The 25,510-nt window shown below is 40.9% G+C and overlaps 2 protein-coding genes across 4 annotated transcripts in view; one reads left to right on the forward strand and one right to left on the reverse strand.

Moving 5' to 3' along the window:
- Positions 1-4,913, forward strand: part of TFDP1 (transcription factor Dp-1) — a 40,913-nt gene extending 36,000 nt beyond the window's left edge. For all 3 annotated transcript variants that reach the window (XM_060233722.1, XM_060233723.1, XM_060233721.1), the window contains exons 10-12: positions 351-517; positions 2,366-2,447; positions 3,653-4,913. In XM_060233722.1, coding sequence (XP_060089705.1) covers positions 351-517; positions 2,366-2,447; positions 3,653-3,803 — 400 coding nt within the window. In that variant the 3' untranslated portion in view covers positions 3,804-4,913. The remainder of the gene's footprint in view (positions 1-350; positions 518-2,365; positions 2,448-3,652) is intronic.
- Positions 4,914-8,786: 3,873 nt separating this feature from the next.
- Positions 8,787-18,992, reverse strand: ATP4B (ATPase H+/K+ transporting subunit beta). Its single transcript, XM_060235086.1, has 7 exons — positions 18,848-18,992; positions 17,519-17,647; positions 15,952-16,065; positions 11,629-11,828; positions 11,066-11,122; positions 9,434-9,523; positions 8,787-9,332 (listed from the first exon to the last, which is right to left on the reverse strand). The coding sequence occupies exons 1-7, from the start codon at positions 18,957-18,959 to the stop codon at positions 9,171-9,173; spliced, it is 864 nt and encodes a 287-aa protein (XP_060091069.1). The 5' UTR covers positions 18,960-18,992; the 3' UTR covers positions 8,787-9,170.
- Positions 18,993-25,510: the final 6,518 nt, after the last annotated feature.

A 25,510-nucleotide genomic window follows, 5' to 3' on the forward strand; every position in this document is an offset into this window, starting at 1 on the left:
CTTCCCCTGGTAAGGCCACCTCTAAGCCTAGCAGCCAGTCTCAACCCAGTCAATGACCCTTCTCTCAGGCTCTTGCAGTTGACTTGGATCCACTTCACACACTATCCAGGTTCACCCTTTGAGGCCATGCTACTCCGGACAGCTCCCTGCAACACAGGGACTGATTGTCTCTAGATAAGGCAGTTCCAGATAGCCTTATTCTAGAATTGCATTCTAAAAGTCTTTATTGAAACTATGTATTGTTTCTGAAACGTGCTATATCTCGAAAAGTTACCTTTTGAATGCTTTGAAAGAGAACTTCAAATGTATGTTCATAGCTTATTGACCAGTTGTCTTTCTGCAAACTCCAGGTTTGAATACTTGTTTAATTTTGACAATGCGTTTGAAATACACGATGATATAGAAGTGTTAAAGCGTATGGGAATGGCCTTTGGGCTGGAATCTGGAAGTTGCTCAGCAGAAGACTTAAAAAATGCAAGAAGTTTAGTTCCCAAAGCTCTTGAACCATATGTGACAGGTAAGTTTCTGTAATATATCTGAAATGCGAGCTGAGGAAAAAAACAACAGGCTTCTGTTGAAGCTTGGAACAGCCACAGTACATAATATAAATGTAGTGAAAAGTATTTGCTAAAAATAATAGTTTTAGAGGGTTGCCATGTTGGGCATCAGCAGGACTGGCTTTGAGTCCATTAGCACCTTAGAGAGCAACACGATTTTCAGTGTATGAGCTTTTGAGAGAAGGGAGATTTGACTCTTGAAAGCTTATGTCCTGAAAATCTTGTTTGTCTCTAAGGTGCTACTGGACTTGAAGCTAGCTGCTGAGTGAGAAAGCAAAGTCACATTTTTCCCCAAGTGACCCAGTAGCCACAGTGAAGTGTGTAATACTCCAGCAACTTCAAGATCCCTAAGGAGCCATTATAAATTTGGTTTACCAGATAGCCATGTGAGGTCAGAGAGGTCAGATCATTCCTAGAAGTTATTGGAGAAATGAGCACTGTCTTCATGAGTGGCATGCTGTTATCCTGACTTGATGCCAAGGAGGATTGCAGCAGAGCAGAGGGTTATAAATATATGAAGTTCTCTTCAAGGTCATTGTGCAGCTGGATTTCTGAAATAGTTGTACATGCTAGGATGCCTTTGGCACTCACAATATGATCTAGAATATTTTGCTGTGCTCAATTGCCAGCCACCTATGGTTCAGCAGTATCAAAAAGCAGCAGTCAAAATATGATCTAGATTTTGCTCTTCGCAATTGCCAGCCACCCATGATTCTGCAATATCAAAAAGCAGTGGTTGTGAATAAGGTGTTTCTTCAGCTTGATCATGTACAAGCTATTGAAGTTCATTAACATTGAGAAAACTGTATTCACCTCTGTATTTTTTCATATTTGAAAGGGTGGAAATCATAATAACTATTGATAATCAGCTTTCATCCTCAGTTCTGTTCTCTGTGCTACAGAACAAGTTTCCATTGTTAAAACTCAGTGAGGCTACTGTGTCAAAAATAAATGTTGACATTTTGCTGTGTTTCATAGTTGGCAGGGTTTTTTTTAAAAAAGAAAAGGTTGATTAAATGTGTACATTTATCTATAATGGTTGTTATAGATTTCCATGTTGTTTATTATGTATCTGCTGAAAAATAATGCATACCTCAATTTTAGTTGGAGTCTGGACATTAATTAATAAAATGGTAGCAAAATGGATATTTGTTGGGGTGTGGCACAAAAGGCAGCAGTGGAGGCCAGAGGAGGCTCTGCTTACTGGCTGAAGACAGCAGCTGCTCCAGGATAGAATGGAACACCTCGTGAGAAGACAGTAGCAGCCCCTGTGTAAAGCTAGCTGGAGTGGGGCAAGGCAGGAAGGGGAGCGACTAGGCTCTGAGCATGGAGAGGCTGTGCTGGGCTTGACCGGCATGGGTGGAACCCCAGGGATAAAAAGGGCGATGACAGAAGAGACAAGGGTGGGGTCAGGAATGCACGCTGGCTGAGAAGGTGCAAAGAAGGGAAGAAAGAGGAACAGAGGGCAAGATGAAGCTATCAAACTGGGACAGGCCTGGTGGAATTGCCCCAAGGCAGAATATAGCTCAGCCCCCTGGGGTTTGACAGGACAGAAATGAGTATGTGTAGGGAACTGTGCTTGTGAGGAAGCCTTTGTGGACTTTGCTGTATCCAATAAAGAGGCAATCATTGCCTTTGGTGAGTATCTGCTGCCTATGGAAGTCGATTATGACGTCCCACTGTCCACGAAGGGGGCAACATGTGGGAGTTCTGTTGTGTGTGGAGGAGGTATAACCTTTTTTGTTTGATCAAACATACATTTGGGAATGAGGGTGTCGCAAAATACCTTCTCATTTCTTATTTTACAGAAATGGCTCAGGGATCAATCAGCAGTGTCTATGTCTCATCCTCATCAGGTTCAGCTTCAAATGGCACAAGATTTTCTAACAGGTTTGAGCACACTCAAAATGTGTTTTAATCTTAACTATAGACTGCCTCATAGAGTTCCATAATTATGTAGCATACAAACAGTGCTATCCTATACTATTACTCCGTGTAAGTCCATTAATTTCAGTAGGCTTATACAAGAGTAACTGTATAGGTTTGTGCTGTAAGGCCTGCTGGCTTCCACCTGTTGCTTGTAGGAAGCTGACTCTGTGCCATAAGGCTTTCAAACCATGAATATATTAGAAATCTAGGAGTGAGGGACAGTATTACAGGATGCAGATGTGAAAGGTGCTATTGAGTTGCTAGAAAAAGAGCGGTAAGAGGACAGTGCGAGGCAAGAATCTGAGATGAGACAGTTTTGGAGCAGACTGGATGCAAGAGATAGTCTTAATCTAGAATTATATTTGTAGAATATAAGATTAACATTTTGGCATCTAATCAATGCCGACTTAATTAGTAGCTTTTGCCTTCCACTGTATGTGTACCATCATGCCATGTAGGTCAGCACCGCTCCCTGAAAGGTTGAGAACCTGGTGCAGGCTTCCCTTGGGCCTCCTTGTCGACAGGCTGAAGGAATTAAGGAGAGAGGGGGCAAAAAACCAATTTTACTGCCTCCCCCTAAGTAATAGCTTTAGCAGTACCAACTCGCCTCAGTTTGTGTTGAAGTAGAAAAATAGTATCCAATCTTTGTTTAAGAAACAAAGAACTTCCCATATTTATCTGCAAGAAAGACAGCCCAGAATATAAGATTTCCCCTCCCCCCACAAAGGTTAAACACAAAAACAGAGAACTCTGAAATTAAGATGACCTCACTCTCCTATTTCTGCCTCTGAACCTTTAGGAACTAGCCAAAAAGAGCAGGGCAAGAGAGCAGTATCTACTAGCTGACTCAATGGGACACTTTAAGCTCAGGAAGCAAGTTTGCGAGCTCTCTTCTCTCTGTCCCTTTTTCTTCTGGCAGCAGCTCCAGTGTTCAGGGCAAAGGGTGCCCCCCCCCCCACCTCCGCAAGCAGGTGGAAACTTTAGGCATGATCCAAACTACTGTGGTACAAGCAGTGTAGTGGTTTCTGTGTATATTAGGCAGAACAGCAGAAGTGAAACAGCTAATCTACAGAGCAGTAACTGTCTAAACCATAACTTCAGTCTCTTGCATTGTGTGTGACAGCTCCTGCCACTTAAAAGGTTTTCCTCATGTGTTCACATTTCAGTGACTATTCGAATGGAGGTGATGGGGTGTTGGCTACAAGTTCCAATGGATCTCAGTATAGTGGCTCCAGAGTAGAAACGCCAGTTTCTTATGTTGGGGATGATGACGACGACGACGACGATGATTTTAACGAGAATGATGATGACGACTGATGTGTTTTGGTTGTAGACTTTTATAATGTTATAATTCAGCAAGCTTCAGGAATAAATTCTAGGAAGAGAATTGTTAAAATTGCCCCATCAAGGAGATACTGGTAAGAGTCCTGAATTTAGAAATCGCACCTCCAGTAAAGTAAGCAGATTGTTTGTTTTTATGTAGGTTTTTTTATATGTGGTGAGGATGTGTGTGTTGATACCAGTGTGTTAATGCAGAACCTTTATTTACCCTTGCTTAGGATTTTTAACTTGAAGGAAAATGCATTTTGCCCCTAAGTGTTACTGCTAAGTTTAAAAATGTAGCCACATCAATGGAAAATAAAATCTGTCCACCTGTCAAAAATGCATACACTGAATGGCATTTTATTTAGAGTTACATTTAGGTGACACTTTGTACTGAAGTATAGCAAAAAAAAAGTTTGCTGATCTTGCAAGGTCCAAAGAAACAAACACAAGAGAGCCTCCTTTAAATGTTAATTTGCAAAAATAGTATGCATTTATTTCCCTTTTTAAAATTTTACTGATCATTGTATTTCCATCAAATTTATATATATTGTGTTTGCTGAATGTTAGGACATGAGTTACGAGTTTTGGCAAATGTTTACTGCCAAGCTGGTGCAGCTGTATAAATGTCTTGAAGTTTGAAATGAGTTTTGCTTATAATGAAAATTTGCCTGATTTCTTACAGGTAGATTTTGAAAACAATTTGTTATATAGTTGTTTACATACCAATAAGTCTATCATATAAAGACATGTACTGAAACAAATGTTTATATTTGTTTCTTAAACATCTTCCAATAATCTTATTATAAAGTTGAAATTAAATATAGAAAATGTTTTATGTTTAACTCAAAATTTGTCAATCATTTTTAATACTTCATTTTTTAATAAAAAAAATCAGGGCAGGTGGTAGTCTTTTTAAATCTATTCACAAAGAATTAACTGCACAAATACTGTCAGCTGCCTGTTCTAAGACAGTAGTCTTTTTATTGAAACACAAATAAACTTTTCTGTAATATTTTATGGAATATAAGCAGTTTGTTTTACTTGTTTAACTGTGGCACTATTAGTTTTTATTAATAAAATGCGCGTGGGCGTTTTTAACAAGTTCTTGTTTCTCTAATCAAGATTATTTTCACCTTGTATTTTCCTTTTGAGTTATACTGTTCTTCCATTTGGAAGAGTTTCAGAGTCCTTTTAAATAAGTGGGTATCTTGATACATTTAAGTGTGAGAGACAACAGTGCTACATTTGTGAAATTCAAGATCCTTAAGAGGTTTCCAGCAGTCTCAGAAATACGTAAGTAGATGCATTTATTTCAGTAAACCCAAAATAATAAAAAAGAGTTTTTTGTGAAACATTTTCGCTTTCATCAATAAGTTAAAATAAAGTTCTTTTTTTGCCAAGCAAGCATGAAAAATCTGTATATGCTAGTGATTCTGGTTCCAGAAATAAAGAAACTCTGTTGCTAGTCAGTGAACATTACACTCCAATCATTTAAAATTGCTCTCTCTTGTTTAGGCTTTTGCCCATGGACAGGGCCATAGCTATCTGTGCTGTCTTCTAATGCGGTGAGGTTGTAGATATTTTGTTTTTTGAAAGGATGGGGGGTGGGAATGTTAGACACAAAGATCTCCATACAACAGGACAAAGAACTTCCATACATTCATATGAGGTAATAGTCACACATTGCTTCCCAGTTTCAGCTGCTTTGAAAAGTCTGCCTCTTTCAATAGGTTGTTTTTTAGAGTTTTAAAGGGTGATGGAGACTCTGTCTTCTGAGGGTGTTGCATAATGCTTTTCAAATGATAATCTGTCATTTGAGCAAAGTAAGGGATGCCAGAAAACTTTTGCTAAAAGCACTATGAGTTGCTACCATTTCTGTTTTTACGTTAAGCTAATTGTATTCAAAATTTAACCAGTTGGGCTATTAAAATACTGTCAATAGTGCCTGTCCACTATAAAAGCTAACCTTTGAAACCCTATACCAGGGCTCCCCAACCTTTTTGAGCCTGCAGTCGTTTGGAATTTTGACACAGGGTGGTGAGTCCAACCACAAAATGGATTGCAGTTGTGCATAACTCTGCTATTAAGTCTTCAGGATTTTCAGCAGTTGCTCGACTTCACTGGAGGCCTTTTAAAGTGAATGTATTCTTTAAAAATATTTTCTTGCAAAGTCATATTGAGCTAGTTAGAAAACGTCATCTGGCAACATCTGTCCATTTTTCAGGCATCAGAGCTGGCTATCGCTTTTACGTGAGCTAGGCAAAAGCCCCACCTGGCTTCTTCCAGTTTCTGAAAACACTTTGTGGGCACCAGGAAAGGTGTCAAGTGTCATGGCTTCCTCACACATGCATTAGTGGAACCCTGCCTATACAGTTTTTGGGACCAGCATACCTTAAAGGACCACTTACGTTGATGGGAACTTACTAGATTGCTACAGTAATCTTCTGAGGCCTTGTTTCTGGTCTTCTGAAGTTAACTGGGTGGCAACCTGAAAGAGGGCTTTCTCAGTTATGGTACCAAAATTATGGAGTTCCCCAGAGATACTCATCTGCCCCCTTCTATCAACTGACAGCAGATGAAGGCTTTTTTTGTTTTGTATGGTGTTCCTTCAGTGACCTCTCCTTCCTGGCCTTTTTAAAAATGCAATTTCTACGTTTTTATACATGTATTTTAGTTTTGACTTTAATTGGTTTTATAATCTGTTTTTATAACGCTGTGTTTAATTGTCTTTTGTTATCTACTTCGGTGGCCCTAATTGGGAGAAAGGAACAATACAAATTTGTGAATAAATATTAAGGGACAACCACTATTTGAACTAAATATTCAGTTTTAATTATAAAAGATAAATGTGGCATTTAAAAATATCGTAAGAATATAAGAGAAGCCATGTTGGATCAGGCCAATGGCCATCCAGTCCAACACTCTGTGTCACACAGCAGCCAAAAAACCCAAATGCCATCAAGAGGTCCACCAGTGGGGTGATCCAGTAGGGTTTTCAAGGTTAGAGACATTCAGAAGTGGTTTATCATTGCCTGCCTCTGTGTAGCGACCCTGGACTTCTTTGGTTATCTTCCATCCAAATACTAACCAGAGCTGAACCTGCTTAGCTTCTCAGATCTGGGCCATATAGATCAGGATGATTGTGAGCACAGATTTATCAATAGCAACTAGCCATGTTAGCTGAAGGGAACCTCTGAATTCAAAGGAAGTAAACCTGAAATTTTCCAGAAGACATCAGAGAAGACCTTGGCCTCTATAATTTGTTTGTTGGCTGTCTAGGGTAGTTAGCTGGATGCTGAACTAGGTAAGACCTTGGTTTCAAATCCCCATTCTGCTGTGGAAGCTTGCCAAGTAGCCTTTTTCTGCAAACCTGGGGCTTGTAGGAGGAAGAAGAAGAGATTGGTTTTATACCCCACCCTTCATTACCTGGAGGAGTCAGAGCGGCTTACAATCTCCTTTCCCTTCCCCTCCCCACAACAGGACTCTCTGTGAGGTAGGTAAGGCTGAGAGCTCTGAAAGGAACTGCTCTTGAGCAGAACTGCTCTGAGAGAGTTATAACTGACCCAAGGTCACTCCAGCAGTTGCATGTAAAGGAGTGGGGAATCAAACTTGGTTTTCCCAGATAAGAGTCCGTGCACTTGACCACTACACCAAACTGGCTCTCAGATCTGGCTTGTTGATTCATGGATTGTGGATTTAAATAGTTTCAGAGGGTAGCCATGTAGGTCTTCAGAACAGCTAGATAGGGGTCCAGTAGCACCTTAGTGACCCCATGTTGAGAATTTGCTATGTTGATAAATGCCAATTAATACATATTTCTCACCAGCAGGAAATCAGAGCTTGGGATTTTGCATGTAAAGCTGTGTGTTTTTCTGGAGCTAAACATGTTCAGAACTATCTTGGTTACTTATTTCTAATTCAGTTTCTTAGTTTATTCTTTTAGCTGGAATAATGCATGTTTAGCTCTTACACTAGATTTGTACCTTGTTTTATAAAGCAATCCCAACAATTACTGTAATGTTCTTAAAGTGCTTTGCATAAAATCATCTTTACAAGATCTCTGTTCTGTATTTTATGTTTCACTCAGGCTAATTTTAAAGAATATTAGCATTTGCATTTATATATTTCAGGACATTCTGAATGTATTACTTCAGTAATTCTTACAATAGCCCTGTAAAATAGGTCAAAGTTATTCCAATGCACGTTTGAAACTGAAAGGCATAGTGACTTGCTTAACTGAAATGACGGTTCATAACTAAGATGGGATGTTCTGGCTAATACTTTGTGTTTTTAACCTGTATTACATGGTTCCCTTTTGAAATAAGCCTGCATTTTTGCTTTCACAGGAAAACTGTAGATGTTTTACATACCAAAGACCATTTCATGTTAAAGAATGTGGATTTGTGTTCAATTTGTTTTGCATTCATACCACATAAAAGCACCTTAAAATATACTAAGTAGCTGTTACTGTCTAACTTTAAATAGATTTCCATTAAGTTCTCCATTAGAATTCCGCTTGTGATCCATTAGCTCTAAGGCCATGCAACTAGCATATGTGTGTAGACAGCTGTCCGTAGACTGTCTGGCACCCTAGGCAAGGCTAACTTCTGGTGCCTCCCTCCCCGCACTGATAATGTCACCAAGTCACATGTTGGTACCCAGTTTGGCAACCCCAGGAGGCCAGCGCCCTAGGCAGTCTCCTAGCTTGTCTAGTGGCAGGGCTGGTCCTGGGTGTAAAGTGCTGTCAAGTTCCAGCTGACTTCAGTGACCTTGTAGGATTTTCAAGGCCAGAGGTGGTTTTCCATTGCCTGCCTCAATGTAGCAACATTGGACTTCCTTGGTGGTCTCCCATCCAAATACTAAACAGGGCTGACCCTGCTTAGTTTCTGAAATCTGACAACATCAGGCTAGCTTGAGTTATCCAGCTCAGTGATGAGCTATCTTGAACTGCAGGAAAGAGGTTCAAGTGTGGCATTTGCTGTTCAAACCTTTAATAGGCAAGAATATCTCACATGCCCAAAGTTCTCTCTATGCCAAACATACTGGATGAGCATTACAACATAAGACATTATTTCATTTTAATATTTTGAAAAATACACAATATTGGTTAAAACGCTTCTAATGAAATTACATAATGTTTATTTTTTAAAAAATTGCCCTGTTTAGTAAGATAATATGATTCTTTATATTTTTAAAAGTGAAGAAATTGTATTAACAACTTGAAAAATACTAATACGAGTGATAAATGTCAAACATATTTTTTTTAAATGGAAACTACACTCAACAAAAAATTACATGATACATAAACATTACCCTGCAGTGTTTTATGAACTCTCAAGTCATTAATGTTGCTGTTGTTTATTTTTTTATCCTAACTTTGAATTCCACTTTTCCTTCATATGGGTCGTGAGGATTCCCAGCAGTAATTCCAGCACCAATAACTCTGCATACAATGGCTACTTCTTTGTTCAATGAAATGTTGAGAAGTTTCACAGCTACCAAAGGATTTACATAGGTAGGCTTGAGATGAAAATAAAAACATAAAGCAGTTAGCTCTTCCATTGTTTTAAAATTGGTAATAAATCATTTGAAATTTAAACGGTGATGTGGGGGGAATATACCTGTGCTTTACATCCATAATAAGGGAAGTAGTGAAGGCTAAAGGTACCATTTGCAGGATAATATTGAGCATCCACTGGCCTATTATCTTCCTGGTATTTACAGAGAAAACAAATGTTAGTACTAGTATATGGACCATAAGCAAATAATTTGGTTGAGACAACAGGGATTTGTTCATCTCCAAGGATTTAATTTATCAATCAATCTAAATTTTTGACCCTGTTCCTATATTTAGATACAACTCAAAGAATATTATGCATCTTGACAACAAGACTGCTTTAGAGACCTACAACAGCATGTTTAATTTTTCTGGAGCAATGGTTTCAAATGATAAGTTGTTGGCAGTGGGTATACTGTCAATACATGAAGTGGTATTTTCTAAGAAAAATTTAAGAAAATTATTTATTTGTTTAGAACATTTTAATGCCACTACCCAACAGGGTCCCCCAAGGCAGTGAATAATTAGCTTTCAGAAATGCATATTATGAAGCAAATGAAAAACAATTAAACAAGTCATATAAACAGTTAAAAGCACATAAACAGGAAGGAAGGTCAATAAGGAAATGCTGAATGGAACAGTGGTCTTCATCTTCTGGCAGAAGGCAATGGTTAATGGGGACAGACAAATTCCCCTGGGGAGGGAGTTCCATAATTTTGGTCCCAGGGCTGAGAGGACCCTTTCTGGGGTTGTCACCCATTTAACATTAGATAACAAGGGCAGCCAAAGAAGGATCCCTGAAAGATGACTGCAGTGATCGAGTAGGTGGATGTGGGAATCGGTGATCCTTAAGATATATTGGTTCCTAAACCGTACAGGGCTTTCAAGGTCAATACCAGCACTTTTAATTAGTCTTTAAAGTTGATTGGGATTAGATAGACAAGTGAGTCTTGCATAAGGGAAATTACTGAAAAAGTCAACATACAAATAGGTAAACAGATACATATAATAGTACCCCATTTACCATTACAACTTGTAGGTTGTGAGCAATGTTCCCTGAACTTGGGATTAAATTTCCATTGGTTGAACCGGGGTGAAAGTGGAGCTCTCTTCAATTACATACAAGTCAAATCAGAAAAATGTATCCACTTGTAGAACATAAAAGCAATAAAGTTTAATTCCAGTTCATCTTGCCGCCTTTGTTGTGTAAAAACACAAAGCTGATGTTTGAATAGCATTAAATATGTTTGCAAGGAAATGCAGCTATTGGCCCCAAACACTATACATGCTTGTGTGAAGAAACTAGCTGTGGAGCAGAGAAATGGATGGGGAATAATCTCTCTATACCAACTTCCTTACATCAGAGTAACTTCCCTCCACATTTTTTTTGCAAGCACAAATCTCTACACTTGGCCAATGGCCATTATATTATGCACTCTTAAGCCTTTGGACTCATGAGCTTTCATACTGAATATATAGGTATGGGTTGCAGATATGATTGAAATAGAAATAACTGCAGTGCAACAAGATTTATTTGTGTATTTTAGCTTTGGTTTCAATGTATTTTTGTTTGGTTTCAATAATTTTAAGATGTGCTTTTATTGTGCATGTTCTACTCTGTTAACTGCTTGGTAGCCCTGCTGAAGACAGATGGGGGGGTATATGTTTTATCAATAAATTTGCCATCCATACTTACTAGAGTTGTGCAATTCACTCTTGGTGCAGTGCCTTTGCCAGGACGAAATTTGATAATCTGTAATACAGTAGATTTCTTCATTAACAATTGCAGTGATATTTTTGTACCAGACCTGTGTGCACTTGGCATATGTAAAAAATCATTCCAACTTGTGACACCAGTTAAGCTCAGCACTAGACATGTTAGGGAGAGTACCAATTACCCTCATATGTAGACTCTGCAAGTTTGGAGCTTTAGGTGTTCAACCTTTCTTAGGTATTCCACCTCTAGGAGCTCTTTTAGATATCAGATGACTTACGGTATTCCTATTTTTTTTCTTTCTTGAATGCTGAAAGATGTGTTATTTATTAGATTTGTTCGTTGTACTAATTAATATATTAGTAGTTGTATGATTGGGCATCTCCCTTTTCTTTTAGACAAGTAGTGATCTTAAGATTTAAAAAATTCTCTTTACTAAAAAAACTCTAACTGTGGAACAAGCAGGTTTCAGATTGCTGGTAAAGGTTGCAGTTTTCAGATGAGGTTAGCAAATGGTGCTTTTAAATGTCTAGCTTGATACTTACTCTGTTCATTTTTATAATTAAACATGGCTTTCCTTCTGAAAATCCAAAAGTGGGATCCTCCAGACCTGAGCAGTTTCCAAGCATCTCTCGGGTAAATCTGCAAGAAATTTTTGTGTGATTTGGACCGTCGAATGAGTCCTGGATGAAGTATTTTTCGTTAGTACAGTCTTTGTTGTAATGTTGTTTACTTTCATTGTATGCTGTATGGGTTGATAGACAAAGTAGGAGAGAATTATTTTTAGGTGATGTTACAAAAAACTTTTTCAAAGCAGGTAACTTAAACAGTATGTCCTACAGTAATTCCTCTCCCCTTTCCTCACCTCTTGGCTCAGTTGTGTTGCTAAACTCCAAAAATTCAAAAGACAGGCTTGAGAGGTAAAGCAGCAATTTACCCCTCTTTTTACTTGTGACTAGAAGGAATGAAAATGTCCATCTAACAGTGCAATCTAAGGGGAGCTGAAAGCACTAAGGAAGCCAGTTAGTTATGCTTGTGTATCTTGTAGATAGTGTAAGTCAGGGTTATGTTGATACAGTGCCCGAGCATGCCCCACCACTCTTGGCCACCATTGCAGCCCCATGTGACTGCCCACTGTTGGGCCAGTAGCATAGGTCTCAGCACAGGTATGGAAGTGGGAGGTATTGGGCTCCTTAAGCTGTTTCAGCCTAGGAATGTTTCCCATCAGTGGAGTAAAGTTACACCAGCAGATAACATAGTGTAGCCCATAGGCTCACATGCAAGGCAAAAATGGGGCTACCCCCCATTGGCGCAGCCACACCAAAAAGGCCCAGAAGAACACAGGATGTCAACTATAGGTACAGCTGGTCACTTCTGTCCCCTGTGGTGGCCAAACCCTTTCCCTAGCATCCACCACTGCCCCCCAGCTCTCTGAAAACCCTGACTGACAAGGATGCCCCAAAACTCATTAGGTTGGGCACACTTCATATGGCTCTGCCTGAGAGCTTCCCACTGTGTGAACTTAGAGTGACAGCATGGTACTTTGGTGGTGGGAAAAGCACAGAGAGGGCACTTAACACGACTGGGGGGCAATTAGCACTAACAGCCATGGGGGAGAGGAGAATCCATGCTGTGTAGCTAATATATCTGATTGCAGAATCCTAACAGCTGCTCCACCTGCCCATAAAGGGCAACCATGCCGTGACAGGTAAGCAAGGGGTGGAGAATCCAGACCTGTTTCCCCATTCCTCTTGTATGAGGTCAGGTGCTGCCCCACACTCAAGCCCAGCACAGCATTTGTGCAGGCGCAATGTGAGCTGAGGCCTCCAGGCACAATGACCCCTGTCATCAGTGGGGAAAAGATCCCAGGAAAGGTACTCAGAGGAACTGCTGGTGGTGTGGGGGCGTTTTTTGAGCCTTACACTGGCCTGTTAGCTCATTCCTTTCCTGGAACTCTCCCTCCACTATTGCAGAGGATAGGGCTCATCAGTGGTTTTTGTTGAGGGGGTCTGGTAGCTGCTCCACTCTACTCAGTGGAGCAGCTTGCCAGGCAGCTCTTGCAGCCGTTCTCTTGCAGGATCAGAGCCTTGTGCAGCTGCAGCAGGTGTTGCAATGGATGGATCATTGGGAGTTGCTGAGCACTTCAACACAGGACAGGTGAGTGTAGTTTTGGATGCCACCATCATCTGCCTTAAGGGAGGTTCCAGATGCACCCTCTCCCCATGGGGCTGGGACTGTGGACCTTGCAGTTGCCACATCCATGCATGAGCCCAGCATGATGATTGTGCCCTGCTGTCATCACATTATATGTCTCTGTTTTGCTTTCCTGCAGGTGGTGATTCTGCAGGGCATGGTCAATACCACTACACCATCACCCCCAATCTGTCCGAGCCTGCCTCTTGGAGTGGAGCGCTGCACCCAAGCAGCTCTTCCTCCTGTGACTCCACTGCACATAAACACGTACTGTGCTAGGAAAGTCTCAGTCTTTCTCCCCATTGTCCCAGGGAGATTGCATCTGGAGTCACGAGACCTTTCCGTGATTGGTTATTCAATAAAGTCTGGGTTGTGCCACAACTGCGTGTCTCTCTTGTTCCAACTGCATACCACTCCCAATCCCACTCTCCCTCAGGATGTTCTAAAACAAAAGGACAGACTTGCCCATAGGAAACAATGAGAGGCTTGAACTTTGTTGGATATAATAGGATCCAAGAATGCCAATTGACTTGCATTGGCTGATTGTAATATATATTGTGCATGTAAATTGCAGTCATCAAGTTGCAGTCAACTTATGTTGACCCCAGGAAGGTGTTTTCAAGGCAAGGGAGAAGCAGAGGTGGTTTTCCATTGACTTTCTCTGCCATCTTGGTGGTCTCCCAAGTATTGACCCTTCTTAGCTTCTGAGATCTGATGAGATTGGGTTATACCTTATCACCTTCCCTCTCACTGCAATATATTGCAGCACACAAGAGCAATGTTCCCTCTAAGTTGCAGAGTCTTGTAAGCAAATATTCTACTTTGTGAGCTTCTGGTATTAAAGTTGTGAGCTACTACATAAATTAATGTGCTCTGAGGCCATTTTCCCTGAGCTAAGACAAAAATGTGTGAGCTGGAGACAAAAAATCTGTGAGCTAGCTCATACTAAGCTTAGAGGGAACATTGCACAAGAGTTACATTGAGTGATGGGTTTTGAGTGAAGCTCTCAGGCCTCAGATAGAATGACACCTCTGGGACTGGAACCAGCACTCTGGAGGCAGTCATTGCAGTCATAGAGCAGTTTATACGGTTCTCGGGGCTATCATTCCACTCCCAAGAACTGCCATTCTAATTGCAGAACACTTGTACTATTCCAAAGGGACAGTCATTCTACTTTGCAGGCTGCCATTGCAGTCCCAGAACAGTCTTTCTTGACCAGAGACGTTCATTCAAAATCCATTCCACATTTTCATTGCAACTTTTGTGCACTATAATATATTGCAGTGGGCCACAATGGGAAACCCCCCTCCTTAGGACTACCGGATGACATGTCCAAGAGGGCGGGAGGGCTGTGACCCAGGGATGCCCATGCTTGGGTGGTTGTGGTTGGTTGTGTAGATGCTACTGGCCCCCGTCATGGTCATCTACCAAACACAGCAGGGGTCCAGCAGCACCTCCAAGGTTGCCCTCACACCTGGCTTTGTGAAGGAAAGATGGACAGTGGGTGGATGTGTGCCAGCTAATAGGGGGGGCTATGTCACCCAGGAGGGCTGGCATCTAGAAGGAGGGTGTTAATGTGTGGGTAGGGGATCACAGAAACTAACCTAGCCGTCAGCCACATGTCCCCCAAAGAACTGCGCGGCAGGGCTGCTTTGTGCCACGTGTTCCCACACTTGCATTCAGTGTTGTTCTGACTTCTCACCCCAATACTGCCATCTCCTGCCCATTGCCCTGCTCTGCATCCTACCGCCACACCCTATCTTCATGTGGGCAGCAAGTGAGCAGAAGTGTCTGGAGACACTTATGGACAGGTACACATCAAGAGGCTATTGCGGCATCCATCAGTGGCACAGCATGCCCCTTCACAATGGCTCTAGTGGCTTCCCCCTTCCTCCACCACCAGTGGGGGGTGAGCCAGGGGCACCCTCAGCAGTATGGCTGGCCTGCCAAGAGGCACCCCTACCCGTGAGCAGGAGACATCCATGACTGGACACTGTCATTCCATTCACCTTTTTTGGTGATCACAGCCCTTGGACCATATGGGTCATGAACCTCGTTGGCGTTGCTGCTGGTGGGAGATTGCTGGGGCTCTTGCCAACTGTCAGGTGTTTTGTTACTGTTAGGCAGGACTCTGCTGCTTTAAAGGAGGAGGAGTCTGCGGACACAGCCCCACGATCCATGGCCCTATCCCTTCTGATCCCTCAGCTGTGGTGTGGAGGGCTGGGTCCCCATTCCCGCTGACCCATGATTGGTTCTGATGGCCCTGTCCACTGTCCTGCCATTGCACCTTGTGACATGTACAGGATGCAACAGCATTGTGTTGCTGGGGACACTGACATTACAGGCTCTGCATCCCTGCTTCTCAGTCTTTTGCCTGCCTGCCAGGGTCTACCAGAACCCTTGAGAGAGCAGATTAGCTGCTCCATGATTAGACAGGTGCCTGGCTGCTGTGGCGTGGGCAGCCCTTAGGATTGCACTGTAAAGCTATTTAGGTGCCCATAGCGCATGCATCTTTTATTGAAACAGTCGTATGCTGTCTTTTTCACTGTCCACAGTGACCCAAGTTAATTCACAAACTAGCATGCTGGGAAAATCCAATTTAACACTCATCAACTAATGCCCCCAAACATCTCAGGCACCAGAAACTTGTAAATATACTTCCTTTTTTTTGTTACCTGCAAGAAAGCTTTCAAGAGACGTCACGAAACCGTCCCAGGAGTTATTGGCAGAGAGGCTGTAATAAATTTCCAATCCTTTCTCTCCATACTTATCTGGTCGTAACGTCACCCCTTTATTGGAAGGGCAGAATTAATTATACAAATGTAAAGAAAAAAGAAAGAAACAATTGTGTTATTACAGAGTTTGTTTCTGTTATGACTGTATTTGTATGACTAAAACTTACTGATAGACGTGTATAAAGTCCCTGTTCCTAACAACCACCCACAATGTTTGGCTTATTAGAAATCTCCATTATTTCAGAAACGTTATTTATGCATCTATTCTCTCTGATCCTTTACCTATAAGCTGAAGTGGTGAAATTCATTCTGCAACTTCAGATCTCTGGAACTTCACTTCAGGGTCCTACCAAGCAATCTTAGTGTTTTTCAGAGGATTTAAAATTTTTCCAACTGCATGTATTTCAAACTTCACTTAGGAAAAATAAGTTTCACTGATTACTGACTCTTCCCTGTGATGGGCATTGAATGAAACAAGCAGGAGCTTATTTCATAACAGTGTGATAATTCAAGCCTTTTTTGTATATTTTCCCATATTATTTACAGCAGAGTGTCAAGTTTTAATTTGCACTTATTCTATCTACTATCACTTCATAGTGCATTAATTTACATTTGCACATAAAAACTTTGTGCACTAAGTTAAAGAATACTTCTGAATTTTCCTGCCTTGGTTTCTGTCTCATGGTTTTTGTCAGAACATTCATAAGAACATAAGAGAAGCCATGTTGGATCAGGCCAATGGCCCATCCAGTCCAACACTGTGTGTCACACAGTGGCAAAAAAAATTATATATACACACACACTGGCTAATAGCCACTGATGGACCTCTGCTCCATATTTTTATCTAAACCCCTCTTGAAGGTGGCTATGCTTGTGGCCGCCACCACCTCCTGTGGCAGTGAATTCCACATGTTAATCACCCTTTGGGTGAAGAAGTACTTCCTTTTATCCGTTTTAACCTGTCTGCTCAGCAATTTCATCGAATGCCCATGAGTTCTTGTATTGTGAGAAAGGGAGAAAAGTACTTCTTTCTCTACTTTCTCCATCCCATGCATTATCTTGTAAACCTCTATCATGTCACCCCACAGTCGACGTTTCTCCAAGCTAAAGAGTCCCAAGCGTTTCAACCTTTCTTCATAGGGAAAGTGTTCCAGCCCTTTAATCATTCTAGTTGCCCTTTTCTGGACTTTCTCCAATGCTATAATATCCTTTTTGAGGTTCGGCGACCAGAACTGCACACAGTACTCCAAATGAGACCACACCATCGATTTATACAGGGGCATTATGATTTCAGAAACTTACATTCTCATCAAAATTTTACCTCTTAAACTTTTTAAATCTAGCACCACAATCAGAAGGAGGTAGAGATTATTAGTGTTAAGGCTACAACACTAACCCACCAAACCCAAACACCATCCCCCCCCCCCTCCCAATACATTCAAATTGACTACAGAATTTGTGGACATTTTATCGCTTTCATAGAAAGGGCACGAGAATCATATAGTACCTGGTGATTTTAATCGATCTTGATAATCTGGTGTGTATGGATTGAGCGTCTTCATTAAAGAATATATGGAAAGTACAAACAGCCCAGTCACCACCACATAGAAAGCAACATAGTAGAGGCTGATCCATACTATTAAGAAAACATTAAAATAGGTTACAGCAATTGTGGTTTAATTACCTGATGTAATATGCTCCATGGTACAGTTATGATTTAGAACAGCGGTAAAGTATGTACTGTTGGTTGTGGATGAAGAGCAAATGCTAAAATTTTATTAGGTCTTATAGGCATTCCCAATTTAGCATATAAGCAGGAAATATAGAGATCACCTTTCCTCCCTCTACCAAAGTAATGTGGTTCAGGAGGACAATGTCGCTAATGAGTGGAATGAGAAGTATAGGATGCAGCGCATGATCCAGTGTGTCGTGTAGAGGATTCATCAGTGCAGACCTGACCTTAGAGTTTGTGTTCACTTTTTTTGTGACATAACTAAAGTTAATTTTCAGACACACTAAGCGGGGAAGCTGTGGAGGTATCTCCAACTATCAGAATCTAGGACCTTTAAAAGAATATAATTCACAATTTGTAATCTCAATAAAAGGATAGCATATTCCTGTTGAAATCTAAGGAACAAATATTTTGCTAGCTGCTTTAAAAGGTATTAGAGAGAGGATGTGCATTGTATCTAACGTTACCTCAGTCATAGCAACATAATACAATTACACTCAAAAATTACATGATCAATACACTGTCCTTCAGAAGCTAGTAGTTGAGAGGCAAATAATAGCATCCTTTTGAAGATAAAGACCGGATCTTAAAAGCTTTGGGTTCATCATTGTGTTGGGCATGCCCGTTGTAGGTTTTTTTTAAAAAAAACGTTTTCCTTGGAATTGATAGTCCCTGTGCTGTATCATATGGAACTCTGCTGAGTTACAAGAGGTTCGCCACACATGAAAAGCAATCCCAAGCTTCCCTCTAGTCAACAGAAGTAGTTGTGATTCTTTTGATCCGAGTGAAAGAATGAAGTTACCATAGTTTTCTTGTACTGCTTCTCCTGCAGACTAGAATTTCTGGCCATTTAAATTGTTCTACATCCTGTTTAAAGTCATATGAACCAGCTGCTAAGGCAGTTGAACTTGTAAAATAGGTTTCAATATACTGTTTAACTTTTTCAGCCTTGTACCATTTTGGTAATGGATTTTTTTTTTCTTTAATAAGGCTTATTAGTCATTTATCAAATTTCATATCTTATAGTAACATTGGAAACAAGCACATTCCAGCAGCACAAATTTGCCAGTATTCTATCCTTCTTATAAGTTCATGACCACATACCCCAGTTAATCAAGGTTCTTCCCATTAATTGTCCTGTGTCTGGGTTCCACACAAAACGCTGGAAATTTTCCATTCTTTGACTGCAGGTTTTCTTTTCATTGAAAGTTGCCATTTTCCCCCCTCCTGGAAACAAGGAGACCTTTGAGAAAACAAGTACTTCAAGCAGGTGCCCAAAGAAATGGCCAGGTAACCCTTTTCAATTTATAGCTTTTCCTTCTGAAGGTCATCCAGGTTACATTCATTATCAGTTAAAAGTATCAACCCACTGTAACTATTGTTCTTTTGAATAACTTGATAAGCAAAAGCATTCAGGTAGATAGGGGGAAAACTGCTATCAAATGTCCTTTTCCTCTTCAAGTTGCGTATTTTGCACAGAACGTGTGATTTGTTCAGCATTGTAGGCTTTATCAAAGCAGATAACATTTAACAACTTCCCTGGATAATCCATAAACAGGGGACTTGCTCTGCTTTTATACTATACTCGTTTGGACGTAACTGTACAATATTACGATGAACAGAAGTGTTTCTGTTTTTTTTAAGCAGGTAAAACTTGCTGTTTTGATCTTCAGGTAAGAATGTATTGATAGAATTTCCTTTGTCAACCGGCTATGTTTGTATTCCACATGTAGCTGTTAAAATTTCTAAGTATTGTCAAGCATGGCCTTCAAATAGAATAAAACAATAGGAGGAAATGATTTTACTATAAAGGAAATGCGAGTAACATTATACTGAAATAAAATTTTGATTTTTAAAAAATAAAAGTCAACCATTGTGAATATTTTTTAAAATGCCTTAGAACATGCTCTCCAAGTTCAATTGTGACTAGGCTAACTTTGTACCCAGTTGCTGAGTTAATATTGCTAGGTGAATCTCTCTGCACCGGCTTACTTGCCTGAAAAGCCACCTCACAGAAAATTCAGGCCTGTTTTTGCAAAGCAAAGGGCAATGTTTTTCTTTTGTATATTCGTCCTGAATCTGATTGTATGTAGCACTGTAGCCCATATGCCAGCTACATTCCTCAGATAGGCTTGTCCTTGTGCCTGGTTAGAAATGCCCATCTGACAACAGTTTGCATGCTTTTTCCTTGGTGAGTCAAGTCTTCTGGAATGGCTTACCAGAGTGGATGCAAAAGGGCACCTTCACTTTATGCATTCAGTGGGATGAGCAGTATGGTTTTATTTCAGATGGTAAACCGTTTTGTCAGGTCTGGCTGTATTTTTTTTAGCCTGTGCTTTTTAAAAAATCTTATGTTTTATGTGGGGAATGACCCGAGTGTGGGATAAAAAAAAAATTGTTTCATTTTCCACACAGTTCATAACTGGCAAGAGTAACACCTCTCCATTACCTACATTGTTTACCTGCATTTTACTAATGCATGGTTTTGCCCATGGTCAATGCCATATGTGCAAAACACCGTGATAGCTTTCCAACTGAATGTGGGATCTTCTCCCCCTGCCCCCCTAATTTAAATAGTCAGATGGTGTGAGGGTTATAGACACCGGTGATAGGTCTCAAACTTCTAAAAATCCTGTCTACATCCTCAGATTGGACAAGATGAAAGGTGTGTACCCTGGAACTGTCTGACTCTATCCATGCTAATGCAGAGTCCTAGCTAGAGATTTTATCTGCAATGTAATTAAATGTTCACAGAGGGTTGTAGAGCAGACCTCCTCCTGTGGGCCAGAACCTGATAGACCCTGATCTAATGGGAAAGTGCTGCAGGTCTACACTGTGCAGATGCAATGGTGGTGGAGAAATTCTGTTTTTCCACCAATGCCATGGCTTTCAAATGAGCCTAACCCCATGCCTTATCAGTCAGTCATATTTATTACAGTCGTTAGACTGTCCATTGACTATTCTCCTTTTTACACTCTGAGTTGTTTTCTTAGGATATCATTGGATAAATTTTAAATCATAATTTATTATTGATAATTCAGCCTAAATTTTATCATGATTCATATAATTTTATTGTTGTATTGAATGTTTTATTGAGGTTTTTTTTTTCCTATTGTTGAGTCTGGCTGTTGGTTGCTATGGCATTTTGTTGCTAATGCAATAAAGATTGATTGATTGATCCACGTACAGAAGAAAAAAAATGCAAAACAAAAGTTAAACGTTAAAAAGTATGCATTCTTATATACAAGCAGAGAGGAGAGATATGAAATATACCAATTATTCAAGTCCTGTATTTAAGTCTGGTTAATGCCTTGTCAGTTTCATACCAAGTCGTTGTAGGAAGGGTACTGGTTTTGGTGACCCAGATCCTTCTTTAGTTAGCAGAATGCATTTGGCTTTAACGCAGCAGTGCTTGTCCCAAATCTACCATGCACTTGCAAGACTACAAAGTTACACAGAGCAACGTTTCAAATTGAAGTGAAATAATAATTACTTTAGTCTAGAAATACATGTTCGATAGTGCAGGGTAGAAAGACAGAAACAGTTCCTATGTCATCTAACTAATAAATGGATGTGGATGCTGGGGGCACCCTGCTTCTTCATCTTGTTTGCATGGAAGTGCAAGAGAGAGGAAATGGAAGGAAGTTGCCTTTCCTTAAAGAATGTTGATCTTCACGTCAAAGGGAGTCAGTGACAGTAGAGAGTAAACAGGAAGATGCTTAGTGTCTGCCTATCTGCCTGCAACTCTGTGGTCAGTTGCTTCTGGAGGTTGAGACACTGGGACATCACACCTGGTACTTCCAACACTCGTTCCCCACTGCCACTCTAGCAGTCTCCTTTGTCCAATCCAATCCATTCACACCTTTATTGGCATAACGAAAAGAGATATACAGAGACTTGCCAACCAAACAACAATCAGATATGTCTGTTCAAAGCATAAAAGGCTAGACTAAGATTAAAATCACAATAAAATCTGCTTAGAATAATTTTTAACAATTTCAACCAAGAATTTGGCAACAGCTTTTGTGATATTGATTATGTTGCCATTTAATAGGAAATGGCAATCAATCCTATTTTCTTGAATGTAGGACGGCAAAGAAAGGCTATCTAACAGAACCTTCCGAAGATTAGTATACAGTTGGCAGTTCAATAAAATATGCTGGATGGAATCTGGCGAGCTTGACCCGCATAGACAATGTCTCTCGCTAAAGGGGACTTGAAGAAATCTCCCATAGAGAACATTGCTAAGAAGCAGTCTAAGATGGGGGATTGTTTAGTCTCCAATACCAAACAAAAAGCTTCTTCGACTGCTTTTGTTATTGAAACTACAAATCGCTTTTCTCCTTTGGAGTGTGAGATCGAGGAGGAGGCAATTAGCACTTTCGCTCAGAAGGACAAGGAGGATGAGGCTGACCCGAGGCATTTAAAAACACAGCAGACTCTTTCTGATAATGAGGACGTTATTAATTCCTCATTTGGGCAAGCACTCCTTGAACTTACTGCCAGAACAGTTAAAACCCTCTTTGAAAACATAAAAAATATCGAAGATAGGGTTTCAAACCTGGCATCTGATAAAAAACTGCTAATTAATGCAACCAGGGAAATTCATCAATTTCAGCTGTCCTCAAAAATTCCAATGGCTCAAGAAAATTTAGAGTCAAAGTCTAAAGCCTCCTCAGTATTCAACTCTGATCTAGATGTAGTTGGCAAATACAGTAAAAAATCACAAAAATTGATTTTTTTTCAACCAAATAAGGTCTAACAATCTGCTGCTACAGAGGTAGGATTTCGAAATGGAGGAACAGTCACTTAATTAAATCTCATCTCTGTGAAGTTCTCCAGATTAATTATCAGAGAATAGATTTGTTTAACATGGAATTTTTAAACCATTCATTTCAGCCACAGAGAATTTTATTGACTTTTAAAACCCCTGATATTTCTGTTCTAATTCAGAAGCAGAAAAAGTTTCTCTGGACAAAGGGAATATTCCCAGCTCACTGTTTTGTAAATGCTACAATGGCTGAACCACTCCTGACTCTCTCTAAAATAAAGAAGTTTTCCAAGTCCCAAGGAAAGCCAACAATTCCAGAAGATCCACAGCTGGCTACACCCAACAGAAAGTCCCTGATGGGTCTCAGTAGAAGGACTTCAGAGATTCCAGTGTACAAGGATGAACAATCTCCTTTGTCTTTTCATTGTTTACAGCCCATCAGTAAACCCAGGGGCTTCCCAGGCCTTTAGACCTTTAGAGAGAAAGTTGACACAATTTTGTATCAATTGCCTAAGTCATTCCCTCCTCCCAGAGGTTAACCAGGTCACCAACCATATCAACAGGAGACACCCCTGATGCCATCTGAAAACTACTTGGATCTATGATTGCCTCCCCCAGCAGCCTAAAAATAATCCATGAAATGTTGTCTCTGAGGGACTTTGGAGGTCTGTACCAGGAGAAGAGAATCAGCAAAAATCGGTCCCCTTCTGTAAACAGAAATGTGATGGAAGATGCAAGCCAAAGTATCATTATACAATGGTTACATATGTGCAAACTGGCTTTTCATTGCAGTTGGAGACATTTAAATATCTTGTTTGGAAAGAAGTGTCCAATGATGCAGCTTGAAGGCCGCTAGTCAAGATGGGGCACAACAAATTATTCTTGCTCATATTCTATCAATGTTGGGATTGAGCCTCCTCCACTTTCCACACACATGAGATGGATCGAGCCGTCTGCCAGTGGAAGCTGCTGGTGGTTGTTAGGGTTGCCAAGTCCAATTCAATAAATATTTGGGAACTTTGGGTGTGGATCCAGGAGACATTTGGGGAGGAGCCAGGGACAAGGTTATGACAAGCAGAATTGAACTTCAAAGGGGTTCTGGCCATCACATTTAAAGGGACCAAACACACCATTGAAAAAAATGAAGGATAGGGGCACCTTCTTTCGGGGATCATAGAATTGGACCCCCTGGTCCAATCTTTTCGAAACTTGGAGGGTCTTTTGAGGAAAGGCACCTGATGCTATGCTGAAATTTTGGTACCTCTACCTCAAAAAAGCCCAGCCCTCTCCAGATACCCACAGATCAATTCTCCATTATACCCTATGGGAATCAGTCTCCATAGGAAATAATGGTGTGCTCAGCAGACATTTCCCTTCCCCCCCCCCTCTGCTTTCTGATGACCCTGAAGCAGGGGGAGGGCCTCCAAACCAGGAGATCACCTGCCCCCACCTGGGGATTGGCAACCCTAGTGGTTGTGAATCTCTCCTGTGCTCCTCACAGCAGCCCATTTGACTCTGAGAAAAGTAGTTCCCAAGAGGTCATGGATCATGTGGATTTAATAGCACAATGGAAGAGGGGGCCCTTCCTTTCCCTCAGTGCAAACCACATCCCCCAACACACACTCATGGAGCTATTAATCTAGAAGAGGCCTGCGATCCTGGAAATCCGCTTTCCTGGGGTGAGAGAAAGGGTAATGTGGAGGAAATCTATGATCCTTGTGCTGGATTCAGCTTTTCTTGTCTTTGCATGCCTAAAACCCTCCTTAACAAAACGTATTGTTCAGTACTGAGAATTTGGAGCAGGTTCAATTCCAAAGGAAGAGGCTGCTGGGGTTCCTTCTAGGTCTCATAAGCAAGTACTTGCACTGTTGCCAGCGCTGTGTCCTTACATAACCACAGCCACTGTAGTGTCCTGAAATATACTGTGTCTCTTTTTAGAATCTACCACTACAACTTTTGGATGCAAAGGCCTTTAAACAGATGGCCTTGGTAACTGAGTTCAAGTCCTGACTTGAACTCTGTGTCAGTCTTACATAGGTCTTTCATTTCTGTCTCTTCCTTAGGTAGGAAATCTCTCTTCTGTGTGTGCGTAATGTACTTTGCAGGAGTTTTACATATACTGCTTCTTGTGCTTCTAAACTATTTGAACGTACTGTTTACTTTTTAATCTCATTTTCTTAATCTTGGGCTCACCAGTGAGATGAAGGACAGCCAAGCCTGGACAAGGTTAACAGGAAGTCAAGGAGAAAGTACTGAAGATGTGAAAAAGGAGGCAGCATTTAAAAATGCCAAGGGGCTCTGCAGTTGGCAGAACTAGCCAGCACTGTAGCGTCGTCAGCATGGATCAGTGTCCATGATCCTCTCATCACAATCACCCTTGCTACTCCCTCCTCTCTCCCCACATTTGAGAGCCAGTTTGGTGTAGCAGTTAAATGTGTGTGTAGCAGTTAAGTGTGTGGACTCTTATCTGGGAGAACCCAGTTTTGATTCTCCACTCCTCCACTTGCAGCTGTTGGAATGGGTCAGCCATAGCTCTTGCAAAAGTTGTCCTTGAAAGGGCAGCATTGTGAGAGCTCTCTCAGCCCCACCTGAGAGAAAGAAGATAAAGGAGATTATAAACCACTCTGAGACTCTTGATTCAGAGAGAAGGGCGGGGTATAAATCTACGGTCTTCTTCTTCAAAAGACCCAAGTATCATGGGAACCCCCAGAATGATAGTGCCCTTGATTCATGAACATATGTAGCAAAACAAATTGGATCTCTTTGTAGATTCAGTCAGTCTTCAAAATTGCTGTATTAACAATAGGAATGTTTCTTAGACCTGTCTGTCACATGCATTTGACATACCATCCTACGGTTACTCAACTCTTTGTGACTCCATGAATGGTCTCCATATTCTGCCTGTGGTTTTGATCTGTGATGGCCTATTCATACATGGAAATAATCACTTAGTGCAGAGCTGTATGCATGAATCAGCTATCATTTGAAGGGCTCCC

The sequence above is a fragment of the Heteronotia binoei genome, chromosome 3 (genome assembly GCF_032191835.1).
Source record: "Heteronotia binoei isolate CCM8104 ecotype False Entrance Well chromosome 3, APGP_CSIRO_Hbin_v1, whole genome shotgun sequence".
Classification (NCBI taxonomy): Eukaryota; Metazoa; Chordata; class Lepidosauria; order Squamata; family Gekkonidae; genus Heteronotia; species Heteronotia binoei.